Source organism: Lithobates pipiens, unplaced genomic scaffold (assembly GCF_037356315.1).
Source record: "Lithobates pipiens isolate NorthernLeopardFrog02 unplaced genomic scaffold, aLitPip1_a1.2 Scaffold_62, whole genome shotgun sequence".
NCBI classification, from domain to species: domain Eukaryota; kingdom Metazoa; phylum Chordata; class Amphibia; order Anura; family Ranidae; genus Lithobates; species Lithobates pipiens.
The window spans coordinates 2,140,592-2,163,072 of record NW_027507884.1 but is presented as its reverse complement, the minus strand read 5'-3'; the positions used below and the strand labels follow the sequence as shown (position 1 = coordinate 2,163,072).

General features: G+C 44.1%; 1 protein-coding gene across 3 annotated transcripts in view; it reads left to right on the top strand.

Moving 5' to 3' along the window:
- LOC143958870 (death-associated protein kinase 2-like) overlaps positions 1-22,481 on the top strand; it is a 146,101-nt gene that overhangs the window by 110,766 nt on the left and 12,854 nt on the right. For all 3 annotated transcript variants that reach the window (XM_077467853.1, XM_077467852.1, XM_077467854.1), the window contains 6 exons: positions 2,614-2,835; positions 9,228-9,366; positions 12,136-12,265; positions 15,112-15,160; positions 19,018-19,044; positions 21,318-21,470. In XM_077467853.1, the coding sequence (XP_077323979.1) occupies positions 2,614-2,835; positions 9,228-9,366; positions 12,136-12,265; positions 15,112-15,160; positions 19,018-19,044; positions 21,318-21,470 (720 nt within the window). The remainder of the gene's footprint in view (positions 1-2,613; positions 2,836-9,227; positions 9,367-12,135; positions 12,266-15,111; positions 15,161-19,017; positions 19,045-21,317; positions 21,471-22,481) is intronic.

The following is a 22,481-nucleotide window of genomic DNA, read 5'->3' as shown; positions in this document are numbered from 1 at the left end:
TGATAATGGTTTGTGAGGCCGATAAGTGACCCTAGTCTTGTGTTTCAGCCACCCCTGCCAGATAGAATAGCCTAGTCCTTCACCACACTTTTACAGTGCCTTGATAAAAGTTTTCATACCCCTGGCAATTTTCCACATTTTGTCATGTTACAATCAGCACCCCCCCAGCCTGCTGATTGGAGAATGAAAGAGCAGCAGGCAAACTTTTCTAAAAAGGCATTTTACACTGAAGAGCTTATATATTTTTTTGTTATGAAAATTTTTGTATTTTCTGTATGCTAAGCAAGTGGGTTTGTTTTGTAAACCAACCGATGTGATCACTCCCAAATCTCTAAATCCTCAGCAGAAAGGTTCCAAATAGCACTCTGGGAAGCAGTGGTCTTTCTGCATACATCCCCTTGCTGAGTTAGAGCTAGAGCTCTCCAGTTAGAAAGCAAGAGCTTTGTTGATTGCAGAGGTCTGACTTAGCAGGGGGTGCAAGCACTTTGCTGATTGGAAATCTCAAGCTTGGACCCAACATGGGGTATGTTAGACTTATGCAGATCACTGCTTGCACACAGAGAGCAATGGTCCTTCGCTGCAACCTGCTGGCAGGGGATAGGCTTTTCTAATCAGGGTGGGGCCACGTTCTAAAGAAGAAAAAAAAAGTAAGACTTTGCCAAACTTTTATTTTGATTCAATTGAATTATAGCGCTACTCCAGTAGAAGCCGCAGGATTATTGTCCAGGTCTTCCCCACAGGCTTTGCCCTGCAGCCAGGCACACATGCTCATTTGCATGTTTATTCGATGACCAGTCTAGGTTGTTTTGTAGTTTTTATTTTTTGAAAACTTGGATAGGTTTGAGGGTAGTAGTGGGATACTCCAAAAAACAAGAACTTTGTATAACTGAGGACTTCTTCGGAACAGGCTATAGTGATGTTCGGCCTTGAAACAAACTGTAGACTTCAGCTTAGTAGTAGTAGTAGTTAGAGTCACAAGAGCAGAGTCCCATTAAGTAGGTGATTAGGTTGACAATGCTCTTCAGGACAGCCGGTGTCCCCTTTAAATAGAGCCATGGCTGACTACATAGTACCAGAGGCATGGGTGTAGCATAAGGGGTTGCAGGGGTCACAATCACAACCCTGTCCCTAGCTGCAGGGGGCCCCTGCAGCCTCCCTGTCATATTATCATATCCTCCACAAAATCCAGCTCCGATCTGCCCTAGGGCCCCTAGAGCCCTAGGTACTGGGATTCTACTTTGACTTCCACGGTCCACACCCCTCTGTTACCATTGACTGTGGAGAAGCTGTGAGCCATTTCCTGAATGGAGAGGAGCACGAGGTGAAAACAGCCCAGGATGGGGAAGTGTCTGTGCTGTGTGCTGGCAATATGGAATGGTAACTGAGCTCAGCGAGGCAAGAGGAGAGTGCCATCCTGTAACCACAATGGGATCGATGTCACTGGTGAGGCATGACACTGCTCGTTGTCTTCTAGTCACCAGCTGGGATTCTCTGTACCACCCACCCATGATTTCAGCCCTGTGTAGTGTGTGTGTGTGTGTGTGGGGGGGGGGGGGCTGTATACAGTGCTGGGATGGGAAAGGAGCTCTGCCAAGTGACCTGCCAGGGGTCCCTGTCCTATGATTCTCTAGTGGTAATCCCTGTCCTTTGATGTAAAGAGGAACTCATGGAACTCAAAACTCTTAAGCCACTTTGAGTATCTTGGCATGCAGTGAATGTATCTGCACGCATGTTGGAAGTAGTTTGGGGTGGGGCCCAGGTCAACTTTTTGCATCAGGGCCCACGAGCTTCAAGCTATGCCTCTAACCAGAGGTGTAGCAAAAGCACAGAGAGGTCCCCAAGATCTCTAAAGCCCAAGGACAGGTAGTAGCCTCCATCCAACTTCCAAGTGAAACCTTCCCATGATAGCAGACAGCCCCCTCAGTCAGCTCTCTTTGGCTCCCTGGTCTCAGTATTTAATCCCCTGAGGTATCACCAACAGCAGTTTCCACCTAGAAAGGGCAGCATGCCCCCCAGGCTGGACTAATCTACTCTGGGAAAAGACCCCAGGCTCAGTGTGCTCACAGAATACTGTATATACAATCTCCCAGCATGCTATCAGAGCTTGCTTCTCTGGGATAGGCCATGACTTTATCAATATTCATGTTGGCATCTGCATAGCTCCACACCTACAGTATCATCAAGAAACTTCTCAAATTCCCTGGACATGGAGGAAGCTATAGACCAGACAGGAAGCAGATAAACACACTGAGCAGGCCTGACTAGCAGGTTGCAGCTTCACTGACTACAGTGAGCATAATATGTTTTTACCTACCAAACCAATACAGCCACACTAACTATAGCGTGGTAACTAAATTTACCTATCAAAACACAGCTAAATCTAACTTCTGTCTAGGAGGGTGCTACAGAATGTATTCAGATGTGAGTTGGTATTTTCTGTTTTTGTTTCTGAAGATGCCTTTTTGAGAAATGTACAATGTACTTACCATTTAGCACCCACTGATAAGTTCACTACAATAAACGTATCCTATCCTCAGCAACCACTAACAACATTTTCTATTTCTTATGAAAAAAGCTTTCAGTGGTTTCCCATTCTTATTTCTCTGTCTGCAGTGGTCACTTTGGCGAGGTGAGGAAATGCAAAGAGAAGTCTACGGGGTGTCTGTACGCAGGAAAGTTCATAAAGACCCGCAAATGTAAAGGGAGTCGCCTGGGCCAGGAACGCGATCAGATAGAGCGAGAAGTCTTCATCCTCCAGCAACTCGAGCACCCCAATGTCATGAAGTTGTATGATGTCTTCGCCAGCAAGGCTGAGATGGTGCTCATCCTGGAACTGTAAGTAATGGTTGCTGTCCTAGACCTGTTGCTTGTTTTTCCCTTCTAAAACTCCTCACCACACAAGTTACTATCTGGTTGTACAATCTCTTTTAGATCCACCAACAAGTATGCAGTGCAAGAGCCTGATTGATTAGATTGGGTAGGTCCTCATATTGCATAGTTTTGGTAGATCTAAAGTTGATTGTAAAGAGATTGCATTGCCAGATTGTATGGTAAACCTAAGATGGGTAAACCTGAAGCAGCCACGATTGTGATCACATGACCCAGCTAAGGCACGGAGCCTCTATAGCAGCCTTCCTCAACTTTTGTAACATGGAGGAACCAGTAAAGCAACTTTCTAGGCTCAGGGAACCCCTGTTAAAAATGACTATATCTACAACTCCTGGTACATTAGTGTGATGATCACCAAGAGGACTGCTTCTTACATTGGTGATCAGTGGGAAGAATGTTCCTTACATTAGTGGTCAGTGGGAAGAATTACCCCATTTACAGAGAGCTAAAAGATCAATGGTGCCAGTGGGAACTCTGAGATGCAGAAAATAAGACTCCTTGGAGCCTTGGTTGAGAAAGGCTGCTCTATAGCATTCACATCTATGAACAACTGATGGGACCTTTAGGCTTATAAAACATGGATGAATTTGAAGTGACCAAGTGCTTACTCCGGGGTTGAATGGTGACCAGTTAACATCCAATTCACTTCCTCCAAGCCTGGGCTCGTCGTTACATGAGCGCCATTCAATCCAGAAGGAAAGACTGTCCACCACAGCCACTGTGGAAGAGAACTATACTCTATGTGCATGCCAGATATAGGCTGTGTGGCCCGCTTCAAGCTCTTCTAGCTGGAACATTGCTTCTCCTGCGAATGGGTAGAAAAATCCCATTAATTTCTAAGGAGAGGAGGTCTATTATGTCAGCAAGTGATAGGTGGCAGAAGAAGCCAGGAACCAATGGAAATAGTTTGCAGTGGTGGCTGTGTAACTCCCCGTAGTTTGCATGGTATGGATCTAGCTGTAATATGGACAGGTAGGACTTTGGTGAGGTGTAGCTTCGAGCTTTCTCAGATTGGCCCTGATTTAGAAAAGCATCTTGTGCTCATATTATTGAGGTGGCATTTGGACCATAGTTATAACACTCTTATGGTGTGTATGGTTTTGACCCCTAGCAATAGCAGTAGAAGATTACACTAAGCTGTGAGCACCAACATGTGCTATCAAGGTGTACCAATAAAGTGGCCAGTGAGTGTATATAGTGTCAACAGTTTGCACAGCACTTTACAATATAAAGGGAGACAATTTATCAACAATATAATTCAAAACAAGAGGGTTATGCCCTGTACACACGGTCGGACATTCCGACCACAAAATCCGTCTGATTTTTTCCGATGGATTTTGGCCCAAACTTGTGTTGCATACACACGGTCGCACAAAGTTGTCTGAATTTCCGATCATTCTGAACGAGGTGACGTCAAACACGTACGTCAGGACTATAAACGGGCCAGTAGCCAATAGCTTTCGTCTCTTAGTTTATTGTGACCATGCCTGGCACTTTGTCCGTCGGATTTGTCTACACGCGATCGGAATTTATGCGATCGGATTTTGTTGTCAGAAAATTTTAGATCCTGCTCTCAAACTTTGCACGTCAGAAAATCAGACGGAAAAAGTCAGATGGAGCCCAAACATCGGATTTTCCGACAACAATATCTGATCGCACATTTTACGTCGGAAACTCCGACCGTGTGTACAGGGCATTAGAAGGGTCCTGCTCTTGGGAGATTAAAATCTAATAGGGAACTTTAGTCAACAAGTCCAACCAACACTTCCCCACTTAGACCCCTTTCACACTGCCAGCGCGGGGACATCGGTGGTAAATTGTGGCTTTACTGTTGATTTTGCGGTGCCTTTCGGGCATTTTTAACCCCCGCTAGTGGCCAAATAAAGGGTTAAAAGCACTGCTGCTGAGGCACTTTGCAGGTGCATTGGAGGTGCTGCCCATTGATTGGGGGGGGGGGGGGGGGGGTTAAATCTTCCAGAGCTGAAGTGGTTAAGGGTTTTTTTTGTTTTTTTAATAAACCATTTGCAATAGGGTGTGATGGGGAGGAAAGGGTTTGTGGGGGGGGGGGGGGGGTTTAAAACATTAACACACTCTGATCATGTTAGTCTTTTTTGCATGTAAATTAAAAAAATGTAAAAAAAATTTTCTATAAATTACCTTTTATAGGGTTGCGGATGCTTTTGGCGATGCTGTGTAATGGCCCTGGGAAATTTCTTGGAATTCAGAGCAGTAACGTCCTCTTCTCTATATAGCATCGCTCGTATTTTTATCTCTGCCTTTGCTCTGCATCTTCTAAGCTCCTCTCTTCATCATCTTGGACTCTTGCCCTCCGCTTTGTTACTCGAGCGCGTCGAACGCTTGATCTGTGCCTGCAACAAAAAAAAAGTTCAATTTCTTGCTCCCCAGCCGTTCCAGAAACCTTTATAAAGCCATCCATCATCCTATTTCTTTTTACTGCAGTACATAAAAAAATCTCCTGTGTCAGTTATCTAGAAAACGGAGGAGTCCCGGCGTGATTTGTAACAAATGACGTTCATGAGAGATTATCCTGTTAACCACTTTAAGACCACCAGGCCCTTTTCTGACATTAGTTGTCTACAAGTAAAAAAATAAATCTGTATTTTTTGCTAGAAAATTTCTTAGAACCCGCAAATATTACCATTTTTTTTTTTTAGTAGAGACCCTGGAGAATAAAATGGCGGTCGTTGCAATATTTTATGTCACACTGTATTTGCGCGGCGGTCTGGTTTGAAATAATACACTTTATTGAATTAAAAAAAAAAAAAACAGTAAAGTTGGCACAAATATGTGAAGAAATTAGATTTTTTTACATTTTTTTTATTGGCTGTTTTATAGCAGAAAGTAAAAAATATATATTTTTTTTCAGAATTGTCAGTTCTTTTTTTGTTTATAGCACAAAAAATAAAAACTGCATTGATTTGTGATCAAATACAACCAAAATAAAGTTCTATTTGTGGCAAAAGAAGTTAAATTTCTTCATTTCTTTCTCCCCAGCTGTTCCAGAAACCATTATAAAGCCATCCATAATTCTATCTCTTTTTACTTTTTAAAAAAATCTCCTATGTCAGTTATCTAGAAAAATAAGGATTCACAGAGTCCCGGTGTGATTTATAACAAATGACATTCATGAGGGATTAGCCTGTTGACCATATTAAGACCACCAGGCCCTTTTCTGACATTAGTTGTTTACAGGAAAAAAAAATCTGTATTTTTTTTGCTAGGAAATTTCAAGTACGGTAGTCATCTGTCTATTTCCCAAAGACAACCTCTGGATATGACGCTGAGCACGTACACTCAACTGTTTTGGTGGACCATAGCGAGGCCTGTTCTAAAGGGGAACCTGTCCTGTTAAACCGCTGTATGGTCTTGGTCACCATGCTGCAGCTCAGTTTCATGGTCTTGGCAATTTTCTTATAGCCTAGGCCAGTGATTCTCAACCAGGGAATCCGCCGCAGGGACCACTTTTATCCTGTAGCAGACTGTCTACTGAAGAAGGTGATACCAGGGTTATGGCAGCTAGCTGCTACCATAACAATGATATCCTTCTTCAAACAGCCACCATAAAACTGTGGCAGGCGGTCTGTAAGTGGTTAAACAGTTGTGTGGATGGGCCCATAGAAAACACTATACCCCGCTTCAGATCTGTGAAAACGACTTTTTTCACAGCCTTGTGCATGAGCCCTTTGAACACTAAATATGTATCCAATCAGGTCCCTGGTCTTTACACAGTTAAAGATTTTACAATTAGTTTGCAATATGTATGGTCAGCTTTTAACTTTTACACATTGACTCGAATTTCAGGTTCTTTTTCGCAGGGCTCCAGATGTTTCTTAGAGGCGTAACTTTAGTCGTCGCGTGATTAGCGTCCGGGGATTTGTGTTAAAACCGCGTTGGCTGATGTTATATAAGAAGGGAGAAGTGGGACACAGATGTGTTTACAAGTCTTCAGTCTTATAAAATCCCAGCTGTTCATCTTCAGCCTCTCTTACGGAGCAAGCTGGCCGAGCTGAAATCCGGCCAGGCTCTGAGGTAGATGTAGGCCCGAGGCCTGGCTCTGTACACAGCTGCTTGTTGTTTGTAGGGCCCATTAATGGTTGTTGGGTAAGAGAGGGGATGGCCCCGATGTTTTCATTCCGGAGATGGAAATGGTTATTCACAGGCTTTACTTTTATGTCTCCTAATCCTGGAAAATGCAATGTTTTCATCGGTGAGGGATGACGCGTCCCTCAGTGTTTATTGTTTGTTCGCAGATGGACGGAACATTCTGGAGGAATAGAAATCTTCGACTGGAAGTGACCACTTTCTTCATGACTGGAAGTGACCGCTTTCTTCATGACTGGAAGTGACCGCTTTCTTCATGACTGGAAGTGACCGCTTTCTTTGAGGGGCCAACTTTTGTGTTTAGCTCTCTGTGGTGCCTTTTTTTTTCCCAGTTGCTATAGCAACTGCCTCCCTCTATTCTAATGTAGGGATTGTTGTGACGGGTTGCCATGGAGATCACAAAATCTTGCGTTTACCACTCTGTGGGGCTTTTTTCCCCCCTTTATCATCCTAATAAATTACTATTATTATTATACAGGTTTTATATAGCGCCAACAGTTTGTGCGGCACTTTACAACATGAAATTAAAGGCCTGGTTGCCATGGAGAGCGAAAACCTGTGTGTTTACTCCTCTGTTGTGTTTTTTTTTTTTTGTTGCCATAGCAACTGCCTCCCTCTAAGATCCTAATACAGTGATGGCGAACCTTGGCACCCCAGATGTTTTGGAACTACATTTCCCATGATGCTCAACTACACTGCAGAGTGCAGGAGCATCATGGGAAATGTAGTTCCAAAACATCTGGGGTGCCAAGGTTTGGCATCACTGCCCTAATAAATGAAAGGAATGTTGTGCCTAGTTGCCATGGAGAGCAAAACATGGGTTTAGTTCTCTGTTGTGCTTCTTTTTTTTAAAGTTGCCATAGCAACTGATTCCCACTATTATATTGATAAATTAAAGGCCGCTTTGCCATGAAGAGGGAGTGCCCTTGTGTTTACCCCTCTGTAGTGCCTTTTTTCAGTTGCCATAGTGACTTAACTACCTCTATTATCCTAAGAAATGAAAGGCTTGGTTGCCATGGAGAGTGAAAACTTGTGTTTACCCCTCTGTGGTGCTTTTTTTTTCAAATACCATAGCAGCAAACTCCCGCTATTCTAATAAATGAAAGCAATATTGTGACTGGATGCCATGGAGAGCAAAAATGTGTTTACTCCTCTGTTGTGCTTTTTCTTTTAGATTCCATAGCAACTGACTCTCTCCATGATCTTAAAGCGGAGTTCCGCCAATTTTTATTTTTTTAAAGTCAGCAGTGATGCCGGCACCCGAAGCCGATCTGTCCCTCGTCTCTCGGGTGGAGGCACCACCATCTTTGGTAAGGGAATCGGGAAGTGAAGCTTTGCGGCTTCCCAGCCTGGTTCACTACCCCGCATGTGCGAGTCGCACTGCACGATCCCACTAGTCCCTGCTGTCTTCTGGGACCTGTGCATCCCCCAGAAGACAGTGGGGGGGGGGGGGGGGGGTTGGATTATACAGGTATATCCCCATAACACTCTTATTACCATGTGTTTTAATGTGCAATTTTGCATGCACATTAGCAAGGTGCGGTTGAAGTGCTATTAAGAATTCTTAGCACCACTGCACACTTGCATAAGGGATGTGCTTTTTTTTTTTTTTTTGTGTCCGTCAGGAACACACACAATTTTGCACGCATTCTTGCACTTTAGGCTGGGTTCACACCGCTGCGGGTGGGAGACCCGGATGTGATTCGCACCACACTGCAGTGCAAATCATATCCGATCTGTCTGTGCGATGCGAGTTCAGCCATACAGATAGTATGGCTGAATTCGCATCGCACCCGCCGCAAACTCGCACAGGACCCTTTTTTTGGTCCGCAGCAGAATCGGATAGCATGGGTGTTCACACCATGCGATCCGATTCCTGTCCGAGTTTGCAGATCGCACTGCGATATGCGGACTGGTCTGGGGGTGTCATTAAGATTTCATTGACACTCCCAGCAGTCCGCATAGGGCAGTGTGAACTGCCGGCGGGAGGCATGCGATGCGGGAAAACGCAGCGGATTCGCGGCGTTCCCGCATCGCTATGGTGTGAACCTAGCCTTAGGGTGGAATTCCATTTCAATTTTTTATTTTTAAGGTTTTGGATAGAGCAGGAAAGGAAAGTCCTTTTTCAACTTTTTTTTTTTTTGCAGTCTGTGTCCCCATTGTATAGATCTCCCTTCACTTCCTGTCCTGTGACTCTATCTTTTTTTCTTCTACAGGATAAGAGGCGGTGAGCTATTTGATTTTATAGCGGAGAAAGAGGCCCTGTCAGAAGAAGATGCCATAGAATTCATGGAGCAGATCCTGAAAGGAGTGGCGTATATGCATACTAGACGTATCGCACACTTTGACCTCAAGGTAACATTTCTCAAGAGGTTTGCTGCCATCTACTGGTCACACTGGGAACTCCACTGTAGCGTGCATTAACCACTTAAGGACCGGTTAAAAACTGGTTACAAGTTAAAAACATTTTTTTTCTACCACCCTAGAGAATAAAATGGCAGTCGTTGCAATACTTTCTGTCACACCGTATTTGCCTTACAAGCGCTTTTTTTTTTTCGGAAAAAATACACTTTTTTTAAATAAAAAAATAAGACAACAGTAGAGTTAGCCAATTTTTTATTTTTTTATATTGTGAAAGATAATGTTATGCCGAGTAAATTGATACCAACATGCGACACTTCAAAATTGCGCCCGCTTGTGGAATGGCGACAAACATTTACCCTTAAAATCTCCATAGGCGACGCTTAAAAAAATTCTACAGGTTGCATGTTTTGGGTTACAGAGGAGGTCTAGGGCTAGAATTATTGCTCTCGCTCTACCGATCGTGGTGATATCTCACATGTGTGGTTTGAACGCCGTTTTCATATGTGGGCGCTACTCGTATGTGTTCGCTTCTGCGCATGAGCTCAATGGGACGGGGAGTGTTTAATTTTATTATTATTATTTATTTTACCTTTTATTTTTACACTGTTTAAAAAAAAAAAAATTCACTTTTATTCCTATTACAAGGAATGTAATCCCTTGTAATAGGAAAAAACATGACAGGTCCTCTTAAATATGAGATGTGGGGTCAAAAAGTCCTCAGATCTCATATTTACACTAAAATGCAATAAAAAAATAAATAAAAAAGATTGTAATTTAAAAAAAGAATTAAAACAAAATTGGCCCTTTAAGAGTTGTGGGTGGAAGTGACGTTTTGACGTTGCTTCCACCCAGCCATTGTATGGAGACGGGTGGTGGCCATCTTCCCCCTCACTCGTCTCCATGCACAGCTACTGAAAGGACGCGATCGCCTCCGCCGCTGCCGACAGCTCCGGTAAGCGGTGGAAGGCACTGGATCGCAACATCCCTTGTAATAGAAGAAAAGCATGACAGGACCTCTTAAATATTAGATGTGGAGTCAAAAAGACCTCTGGTCTCATATTTACATTTAAATGCAATAAAATTTTTTTTTTCTTAAATGGCCCTTTAAGAGCTATGGGTGTAAATTACGTTTTGACGTTGCTTCCGCCCTGCAATGTCATGGAAACGGGTGGGGGCCATCTTCCCCTCACTTGTCTCCATGCCAAGGAAGGCACAGCTTCCAATCGCCTTAGCCGCCGGCGGCGGCTCGGATGAAAGTGATCTTGCGGCAAATCCGCGGCAGAGACCACTTTTATCTTGAAGTGGACCGCCGGCCGAAGAAGAGGATACCGGGGTTATGGCAGCTAGCTGCTGCCATAACAACGATATCCCCCGTCAAAGTCAGGACCGTATATCGGCGCGCGGCGGTCCGGAAGTGATTAAAGAGACCCTGTTTCCAACTTAAAAACCGTGCAGATAAAACGCACAGGATTAAATATCTGCCTGCAGTGTTTTTTTTTTTTTTTCCTTCCATCATTTTTTTATTTTTTTAACTTGCAATGTGCTAGAAATTTTTACTGCCCCCTCCCCTCTTCTGGGAGTGTCTACTGCCTATGCAGGCCCAGCTCCTAACATGACCTTTTTATGTAGCAGCCAGTGAAGGGGCGGAGAGAAATACTATGGATGGGCACTTGGGTGGCTTCTGATATCACATCCGGGGTGACAGTAGGGTTGCCACCTTTTCTTCAAGCCAAACCCGAACACTTTAGAGGCACAGGACACATCTGTTTTTGTAATATAAACAATAGGATTATAAAAGACCTGGGACATCTTTGGGTGCCCCAAGGAGAGTGGTAATGCAGCTTGCTGCAGCAAACAGTGGGTGTGGCCAAACTTTTCTTTCTGACATCATGGCCGCCCCCAGTGATGCCAAACCTGCCCCACAGACAGCGGCCCGCAGCTCCTGAATGGCAACAGATTTTTGTGTGACTACAGTTGAACCTTGGTTAACGAGTAACGTGGTTAACGAGCGTTTTGAAAGACAAGCAACTTTTTTTTTTTAAACCCTGACAAAACTAGCAGAATTAAAGCTAATGGGGTGTGCAATACCGCATTTGGCTAGAGGTGCGGGGGCCCAGTGACACTCGGAAGGATTCGGAGACATTTGTAAATACTCAGAAATACTTTGAAACTCTTGGAAGTACTCAGTTCCTGAGTGTTTCCGAGGCTTTCCGAGATCAGCCTAGCTGTCCCCGAATATTTCTGGCGCCCCCCCCGCCCACCTCTGGCCACATGCGGTATTGCATGCAATAGAAGTCAATGCGGAACAAATTATCTTAGTTTCCATTGACTTCTATGGGGAAACTTGCTTTGATATGCGAGTGCTTTGAAATACAAGCATTCTCCCAGAGCGGGTTATGCTCTTAATCCAAGGTTCCACTGTATCTCAGTTACATGGGGAGCCACAGCCCAGTCTAAATAATGTGTCCGGGTTTCAGGCAGACTGAAACCCAGACACAAGATTCCAAACCCGAACTGTCCGTGTGAATCCTGGACAGGTGGCAACCCTAGGTGACAGCACCCAGCAGCAGTCTTAGGGAATCATTTGGATGTCTACACAATGGAGGCTTTTACAGGTACATAACAGGAATAAAATACAGTAGATGCACATATAATCTAATCTTATCTGGATGGTCTGGTGACAGGGCCTCTTTAAAATGGGATATTTTAACCCTTCCGAAGCTGCTTCCTCGTTAACAGTCATGTTTTCTTTCTGTAAAGCCTGAGAACATTATGCTGCTAGAGAAGGACGTGCCGCACCCCAGGATCAAGATTATTGACTTCGGCCTGGCCCAGAAATTTGAAGATGGGACGGTTTATAAGAGCCTGTGTGGGACGCCGCAGTATATCGGTAAGGTGGATTTTTACTAAACCCATCATTTGAATTATTATTGTGTCTTTTTTATTTGGTCTCTTCTGATGCATCTTACACTTTTTTTTTTTTTTTTTTTTTTTACATTAGCATGAGAGACTTTCCATATTTTTTAGCAAAATCCTGCCATGGAAGTTCACCCAAAACGTAGGTTTCATTTAGAAGTGGCTGATCTGCTGCTGAACCCATGCTATAGGCTTCCACGTCCCCCATTTTGATGCTTGTGCTGTGTTCTCTATAATAAATCAGTAGTGAAAAGGTAAAGTAAAGCCAGCCATAGATGGATCGAATCTCAGCAGGGACCGGACACATTTTGATCCGTCTATGGGCAGGCTAGTCGTATTGAATTTGATCCATCAATTGACTTCAGTACAACCAGCCTGTTGGATATTTTGTATGTGATCATAGCCAGTGGCTTTAGCCGCTAGCAGTAGTCATTGTGTTCTGTCTGCCAGGAAGGCTCTCTGCACCTCCTTCCTGTGGCAGAACACAATTTTCACTGCGGGAGGCATTCCCTCATCAACACTGACAAGTTGATGGGGGAGTCCAGAAATTTTCTTTCCTTCCCAACGTGGTGCTGGGGCCTTAGTTTAGGTGGGAAGAACTGAGACCTCTGTTGAGGTGGGAAGGGGCTGGGACCTCTGTCAAGGTGGAAGGAATTGGGACCTCTGTTGAGGTTGGAGAAGCTGAGACTTCTGTCGAAGTGGGATTTGCTGTGACCTCTGTCAAAGTGGGAAGAGGTGACACCTCTGTCGCGGTGGGAGGAGTTGGGACCTCTGAAGTTAGAGAAGCTGAGACCTCTGTTATGGTTGGGGGAGCTGAGACCTCTGCCGAGGTTGGGGGAGCTGAGACCTCTGCCGAGGTTGGGGGAGCTAAGACCTCTGCCGAGGTTGGGGGAGCTGAGACCTCTGCCGAGGTTGGGGGAGCTGAGACCTCTGCCGAGGTTGGGGGAGCTGAGACCTCTGCCGAGGTTGGAGGAGCTGAGACCTCTGCCGAGGTTGGGGGAGCTGAGACCTCTGCCGAGGTTGGGGGAGCTGAGACCTCTGCCGAGGTTGGGGGAGCTGAGACCTCTGCCGAGGTTGGGGGAGCTGAGACCTCTGCCGAGGTTGGGGGAGCTGAGACCTCTGCCGAGGTTGGGGGAGCTGAGACCTCTGCCGAGGTTGGGGGAGCTGAGACCTCTGCCGAGGTTGGGGGAGCTGAGACCTCTGCCGAGGTTGGGGGAGCTGAGACCTTTGTTGGGGTGGGAGGAGTTGTGACCTCTTTTGAGTTGGGAGGAGCTGAGACCTATGTTGAAGTGGGAGGAGCTGAGACTTCTGGCAAGGAGATCTCACCGTTGAAGGGTCAGAGATCTTAGAAGCTGCTGGGTAACCTAACATATTCAGTGAAGTTGGGAGTAACTGGGATCTTTGTTGAGTTTGGAGGTGCTGAGACCTTGTCGAGGTGGCAGGAGCTGAAACCTCTCTCAAGAAAATCTCACTGCTGAAGGGTCAGATCTTGGGAAGCTGTTAGGTAACCCAACATATTCCTTTTAGGTAGACATATTAAAATGAATTGATGAAGATGTAGGTACAGAAGCTGCAGTCGCTTACTTGATTTCTATAGATGCAGGCCCCAGAACTGTCATCCTGATATCTGGCTTTACTACTCAGGGATCACCTGTCTGGAGCAAGCATCAGAATTCATTAGCTGCATGTTTGCTCCAATCAGTGACTCATTAGTTAGTGAAAGTGAAGTAAAGATGATAGTGCCTTCAAGAGCAAGTTCACATGGACTCCAAGGGGGAGATTTACTAAAACTGGAGAGTTCAAAATCTGGTGCAGCTGTGCATAGTAGCCAATCAGCTTCCAGATTTTTTGACAAAGCTTAATTGAACAACTTGAAATTAGAAGCTGATTGGTTACCATGCACAGATGCACCAGATTCTGAGTGCTATAGTGTTAATAATCTCCCCCGTGCATATTTCTGGCCCCACTTGCTGAGCTCTGAATATACTAGCTGTCATGCTGACCCTCTGACTCCATTGCCCCGAGTCACTCTACTTCGAACGTACTAGCTACTTGGCTGCCATGCTCACCTTAAGTGACTGATCTGGGTTGGATCAGAGACTCTCTATTCTGCATCCATTGTTGCAGTCAGAAATATTGGCCGTATTGAAGCCAGGGGTTAGCCCATTAGCCAAGCACCTAGCATTTTCAGAAGGTCAACAATGGCAAGCCTAGGACAGGATCATTTTTAAAGATTTAGGATGATATTGAAGCCAGGAGGTCAGCCTAAAAGCCAAGCCACTAGCATGTGCAGCAGGTTGACAATGGCAAGCCTCTATAAGACAGGATCACTTAAAGAAATGCAATAAAAGGTATTAAACAACATTATGTGCCCCTATCTTTTTGCTGTCTGTGTCCCATTGGGGAGATTCTCCTTCACTTCCTGTCCTGGAGACACAACAGGAAGTCAGTTGTCACTGGAACAGGTGTAACCAGAGGAAGGTTTCCCCTGTATTGGTGACAGCAATATAATTTTGGATGGTCAATCACTTTCTGCCCCGGGGAGGGGGCAATGGCCATCAGGACATATAGAGAGTAAAAGTGAATCGCCCCAGCGAGGACAATAAAACCTGGCAGGAGGTCCTAACTCTTCCCTACTCCATCCAAAATTCAAGAAAATTGGCTAGAGGTCCACTATGAAGAGGGAATGTTCTGTACTCTGGGGTAGTTATGCATCAACTATGGACTATCCCTATAACTGAATTCATAAGTAATGACAGAAGCACACAACTGTATTTTCATGCAATTAAAATCTATTAATTGGGTGACTTTATTACACAGCACCAGAAGTTATAAACTACGAACCCCTGGGGCCACCTACAGACATGTGGTAAGTGTGTGAATTGAATTTTTCTAATGTTCCACCAGGAAGGGCCTCTTCAATAAGACAAAGTGAATATCCAGTCAAGATGTATTTTTCTTTTTTTTTTTTTTTTTTTTTCAGGAAGAGATCTAATTGGTTGATGCAAGCAACTGACCTTTTCTTTAACCTCTGCCCAGGTCCGGTGTCCCTTTAACTGGATCTGTACGCCCAGAGTTCAGGAATGATCGGCCAATCATGTGACCACTGTGGCAGTCACAGTGGTCACATGAGCAGGAGCTGGTTTCGCCAGCTTCCAATATTTAGTACGTACCGAAAGCTGTTTTTGTCAGCTAGGTCACTGTGCTGGGAAGTCCTGAATGAACCCTTTGCACACTGCCATATACCCTTTCTAGCAAACTTTGCATGAAAACAGGGATTTTTGGTTCACATGCATTGGAATACATGTTTAAGTTGACCAACTGCGTCAAAGTAATCCCTCTCTTTCCAGTCCCTACACTACTCTACCCTACTATGCACTGCTCTACTCTACACTACTGTTTTACTCTACTCTGCGCTGCTCTTCTCTACTCTACTATGTTCTACTCTACTCTGTGCTGCTCTTCTCTACACTACTATGTTCTACTCTACTCTGCGCTGCTCTTCTCTACACTACTATGTTCTACTCTACTCTGCGCTGCTCTTCTCTACACTACTATGTTCTACTCTACTCTGCGCTGCTCTTCTCTACTTTACTATGTTCTACTCTACTCTGCGCTGCTCTTCTCTACACTACTATGTTCTACTCTACTCTGCGCTGCTCTTCTCTACACTACTATGTTCTACTCTACTCTGCGCTGCTCTTCTCTACTTTACTATGTTCTACTCTACTCTGCGCTGCTCTTCTCTACACTACTATGTTCTACTCTACTCTGTGCTGCTCTTCTCTACACTACTATGTTCTACTCTACTCTGCGCTGCTCTTCTCTACACTGCTATGTTCTACTCTACTCTGCGCTGCTCTTCTCTACTCTACTATGTTCTACTCTACTCTGCGCTGCTCTTCTCTACACTACTATGTTCTACTCTACTCTGCGCTGCTCTTCTCTACACTGCTATGTTCTACTCTACTCTGCGCTGCTCTTCTCTACTCTACTATGTTCTACTCTACTCTGCGCTGCTCTTCTCTACACTACTATGTTCTACTCTACTCTGCGCTGCTCTTCTCTACTTTACTATGTTCTACTCTACTCTGCGCTGTTCTTCTCTACACTACTATGTTCTACTCTACTCTGCGCTGCTCTTCTCTACACTACTATGTTCTACTCTACTCTGCGCTGCTCTTCTCTACACGACTATGTTCTACTCTACTCTGCGCTGCTCTTCTCTACACTACTATGTTCTACTCTACTCTGCACTGCTCTTTTCTGCTCTACTTTACTCATAGACTTTTTGCAAACTTTGCATTAAAACAGGGATTTTTTTTGTTCTCATACATTGCAATACATGTTTAAGCTGGCCAAGTGCATCAAAGTAATCCCTCTTTGGCGAGTCCCTACACTACTCTACCCTACTATGCACTGCTCTACTCTACACTTCTCTGCTCTTTGCTGCTCTTCTCTACTCTACTCTACTGCGTTCTTCTCTTCTCTACACTGCTCTGTTCTACTCTGCTCCTTGCTGCTCTTCTCTACTGTACTCTGCTCTACTCTACTCATATACTCTTTGCAAACTTTGCATTAAAACAGGGATTTTTTTTTGTTCTCATACATTGCAATACATGTTTAAGCTGGCCAAGTGCATCAAAGTAATCCCTCTTTGGCGAGTCCCTACACTACTCTACCCTACTATGCACTGCTCTACTCTACACTTCTCTGCTCTGTGCTGCTCTTCTCTACGCTTCTCTACTGCGTTCTTCTCTTCTCTACACTACTCTGTTCTACTCTGCTCCTTGCTGCTCTTCTCTACTGTACTGTACTCTGCTCTACTCTACTCATATACTCTTTGCAAACTTTGCATTAAAACAGGGATTTTTTTTTTTGTTCTCATACATTGCAATACATGTTTAAACTGGCCAAGTGCATCAAAGTAATCCCTCTTTGGCGAGTCCCTACACTACTCTACCCTACTATGCACTGCTCTACTCTACACTTCTCTGCTCTGTGCTGCTCTTCTCTACGCTACTCTACTGCGTTCTTCTCTTCTCTATACTACTCTGTTCTACTCTGCTCTGCGCTGCTCTTCTCTACTGTACTGTACTCTGCTCTACTCTGCTCTACTCTACTCTACTCATACACTCTTTGGAAACTTTGCTTTAAAACAGGGATTTTTTTTGTTCTCATACATTGCAATACATGTTTAAGCTGGCCAAGTGCATCAAAGTATGCAGTAATTGTCCTAATAATAAAAGTCAGCAGCTACAGAATTTGTAGCTGCTGACTTTAAATTTTTTTGTGGGGAGGAGTAGAAGAGCCCTTTTCGTTCATAGCTGGAGTTTAGTGCTGTTGATCCTCCTGCGGCCTTTTTTCCACCACTTCAACATTCCAATAATGGCTGCATGGCATTTCCCAGGGCTGGATTACTCATGGTGACAACAGTGGATCACGCCTACGGGCATGACTGCTTATACCAGCCTTTGTCAGCCTTTTCAACACAGAGGAACCCTTGTAATACATTTCTGGTCCCAGGGAACCCTTGCTGAAAATTACTATATCTACAACTCATGATACATTAGTGTGATGGGGAAGGGATCTCACCGCTCCGGGAGCACACATGCAGGCTGTAAACTGTCTCTTCGGCTGGGAAGCCACAGGTGCTGGCTATTGCCACTAGCAACAGATGAAAAACAAGCTCTGGACTGCTGCACTCTTCAGAAGACAACTTGCTTTTATTGGAAAATAACATCACAGCTCAACAAACACCGCGAACAAGGAAAAATTGCTGACGTTTCGCACTAGCTGCAGTGCTTATTCATCATGTTCGCTGTGTTTGTTGAGCTGTGATGTGATTTTCCAATAAAAGAAAGTGGTCTTCTGAAGAGTGCGGCAGTCCAGAGCTTATTTTTCGTCTGTTACATTAGTGTGAGGGTCAGTGGGAAGTATGCTCCTTACACTTGTGGTCATTGGGAAGAATTACCCCCGACAGATCTCTAAAAAGATCAATGGTGTCCGCGGGAACTTTTCTGAGAGGCAGAAATTGTTCATTGCTCAAGGAACCCCTAGCAACCTCTGGAGCAACCCTAGGTGAGAAACCCTGGCTTATACTAGTATCCACTGGGAGAGTTGTGACAGGGTGACAACACAGTCATACTACGGATTGATGGACACTGAGTTGTCACTCAGGATGTGCCCCGCACATGGGCCTTTATGACAGGATCACTGGAGTTTACTACAGATTAATAAATAAATGTTTCTGAAATGGCAGTAACAGGTTAAAGAATGTGAGATTTTAGTGATTGGGTTTATAACTGCTATCTATTTGGATAAATTCTTGAAACACTTATGCCTTTTGCCTTTAAATTTTGCATTTCCTTTTTTATGAACGTAGTTATAGTATCCCATTCAGCAATTTCCCTTTATTATCAATTGAACACGTGTGCCCTATCTGTTCTTTAATCTCTAGCACCATCTTGTGGTTGTAATACATAATACATGCAAAGTATTTAATCTGCTTCCTTCCATCAGCCAGGAGAAGTCGCATTGAACTGAAACTTGTTCTGTAATGTTATGGATGTTTCATAACTTCTTAAGTTCCAAAAAAAGCTAGTCCAGTTGAATGCGATTGACTTTTATCAGCTATGACCTGGATAAATGAGAATCATCACCTTCTTTTTTCCTTTTTTTTTCAGTCTTTTATAATCTTCTTGCTTTTTTTTTCTTTTTTTTTAGGAGCATCGGTGTAATTACATATATTCTGTAAGTATTTTTTTTAGTACAATTCAAAGCACTATTTGTAACCAAGATGAGGAATGTTCGGGCTTTATATACTTTACTGTGCGGTTTGTTCATTGTCACATTGCCAATTTACAAAAGGGATGGCCTTGTGATATAGCAATGCAATGCCAATACTGCATGGGGTATATTTTTACATATTATTTTTTATAAAATGATGTGGTAAATCAACAAACACGATTTTTCTTTAAATTTATATAATATTTAATGTCCTATATTATTTGTATTATTGTGTAAAAAAATAAAAAGCAGGGTCATAGAGCATCCTGGGTGGTGGCCACCTTAAGTCATGGGAGTTGTCAACAAAGTATCTGCTCACCAGTGATAGACAGTGCAACAGGGAGAGGAAAGAGGAGAACCCTGATTGGCTGCATTGGCAGCTAGACCTTTTCACTGCCCCTTTGCAAGGAGGAAATGATGTGGAATAAGTAGGACCCTGATTGGCTGCAATGGCAGCTGGACTTTGGCCCTGCCCACTGGTAAGAAGGCTACGAGGACCCTGATTGGCTGCATTGCCAGCTAGACCTTTTCACTGCCCCTTTGCAAGGAGGAGATGATGGGGAATAAGTAGCACCCTGTTTGGCTGCAATGGCAGGTGGACTTTGGCCTTACCCACTGGCGAGGAGGAAGTCCTATGGAAGGAGAAGGACCCTGATTGGCTTCATTGGGAGTTGTACTTTGGCCTTGCCCACTGGCAAGAAGGAAGTGCTGGGGAAAGAGGAGGACCCTGATTGGCTGCATTGCCAGCAAGACTTTTGCCCTGCTCATTTGCAAGGAAAAAGTGCTGGAGAATAAGTAGGACCCTGATTGGCTGCATTGGCAACTGTAGTTTGGCCTTGCCCACTGGCGAAGAGGAAGGCCCATGATAGGAGGAGGACCCTGATTGGCTTTATTGGCAGCTATACTTTGTCCTTGCCCACTGGCAAGGAGGAAGTCCTATGAAAAGAGGACACTGATTGGCTGCTGTAGTTTGGCATTGCCCACTGGCAAGAAGGAAGTTGCGAGGAGAGAGGAGGACCCTGATTGCCTGCATTGCCAGCTAGACTTTTGCCCTGTCCATTTGCAAGGAGGAAGTGCTGGGGAATAAGTAGGACCCTGATTAGCTGCATTGGCAGCTGGTTTTGCCCACTGGCAAGGAGGACGTCCTCTGAAAGGAGGAGGAACCTGATTGGCCCCTGACTTCATTGGCAGCTGGACTTTGGTCTAGAAGGAAGTCCCGGGGAAAGAGGAGGACCCTAATTGGCTGCATTGTCGCCAGGACGTTGACCCTGCCCACTGTCAAGGAAGAAATGCTGGAACACCCCGATTGCCTTTGTTGGCAGCTGGCCTTTAGCACTGCCCACTGGAGGAAGTGCTGGGGACAATGTGGGGTGCTGGAGGTGATCAGTGTCACCTGCAGCAGGTAAAGAGTTCTGGGAGACTGCACAGAGAACAGACAACACAGCTAAATCATCCAGGAGGTCGAAAGCCACGTGACCACACTGACCAATTTAGAACTTCTGAGCCCCATTCTTCTGGGATGGAATGTCAGAGGCAAGAAGAGATCCCTCATTGGTCAGCACAGTCACGTGGCCTCGCTGACCAATAACTGCTTGCCATTGCGCTCATTATGATGCTTATGGACTCCAGGGTTACTAGTTGCAGTGTATAGTGTACGGATCATCTAACCCAGTGGTCCTCAACTCCTGTCCTCAGGATCCACTAACAGGCCACCTCCTCTGAGATTGATGCAGTGGAAGTGTTGAACATAGAGGAGGACATGGAGGCCTCAGCAGTGTGGTGGAGCTTTTATAGTCCATCTGCCAAGCAGGGGACACAGGAAGCTGCAAAGCCGCTATAGTAAACAGTGATGTCACCCTCGTATCTAGACAGTGGATCACGAGACTGGCTGAACAGGATTACGGAACTTTATGGTGGTAAAGCAAATCACTTATTATAGCACCTTGAATTATCGAGAATGGCGCAGGTTGGGGATACAGCCAAACTACAACTCAACACATGAATGTGCTGTGGGGGGGGGTGTAGGATTATATTTAAAAAGGCCATAGGTCCAAAAATATCTGTGGCATCTCCTCAATGAGACGGAAGTGATCTCTGCAATATATAAAGGAAACAGAGGGCGCCAACTAAGTGTAGTATATAGGAAACCACTTGATTTATTTTGTAGCTCTTTGGCTGGAGTTACTCTTAAAATGTTGGGCCAACTCAACCCTTATATACTCTCATTTTTTTTCCAGTCTCAGCGGAATGTCGCCATTCCAAGGTGAAACTGACGCAGAAACGTTAACAAACGTAGTCGCTGGGAATTACGAATTTGACGATCGCTTCTTTAAAGAAACCAGTGAAATGGCCAAAGACTTCATTCGACAGCTGCTGCTCAAAGATCCCAGGTTTGTCATCCAGACTGAACGCCATTATCGCCCTGCTGACCACGCACGGGGCGGGGTGGGCTTTTTATGGTCACACACCACACATATGCATCTACGGGGACTGAGGCGTCTGTGCTGAGAGCGTGCCCGCTTTGCGCTCCCAGCACAGGCCTTAGTTTATGATCGGGAGCAGGTGGGACGGGGTCCCGATCATGTTATCACTGTGACAGTCAATCAGTGATCATGTGATCGGGACGTCTGCCCCCCCCCCCCCCCCTTCCAGCATTAAAGTGGTTGTAAACCATTCCAGTAAATAAACACATTTTTTAACCACTTGCCTACTGGGCACTAGACATATGCACTGCCGAAAAATTTGTTTGTTTTCGTTTCATTTGTTATTGATTTTTTTTATTTATTTTTTTCATTTTTTGGATCATTTGTTCTGATCGAAATTCGTTATTTTGAATAAATTCCTAAAAATCCAAAATGTTAAAATCCGAAAATTCGAAATCTGAAAATAAGAACGAAAATCTGAAAATACAAAAATTCGAAAGAACGAAAATTCGAAAATCCAAAATATCTAACTAATAATAACTAACTATTAAATTATAGATATTGGAAATTTCTTTGAAACTTGGTTGTTGGTGAACGTAATGAATACAAATTTATCCGAAGTTAGGAATTATCCGAAATAACAAATTCTGCATCTAAATGAATGCAACGTAACAAAATAATAATAATAAATAATAATAATAAAAAAAGTATTATTATTATTTATTATTATTATTATTATTATTATTAATTTGTTACGTTACATTCCTTTAGATTCGGCTTTTGTTATTTTGGACAATTTGTAACCTCGGATAAATTTGTATCCGTTACGTTCACGAACAGCCAAATTTGAAAGGAAATTCTAATAACTATAATTTAATAGGCAGTAATAGTTATTTAATAGTTCGTTCTTATTTTTTGATTTTCGTTTTTATGTTGAATTTCCGAATTTTTTGTTCTTTCTGAATTTTCTGATTTTTT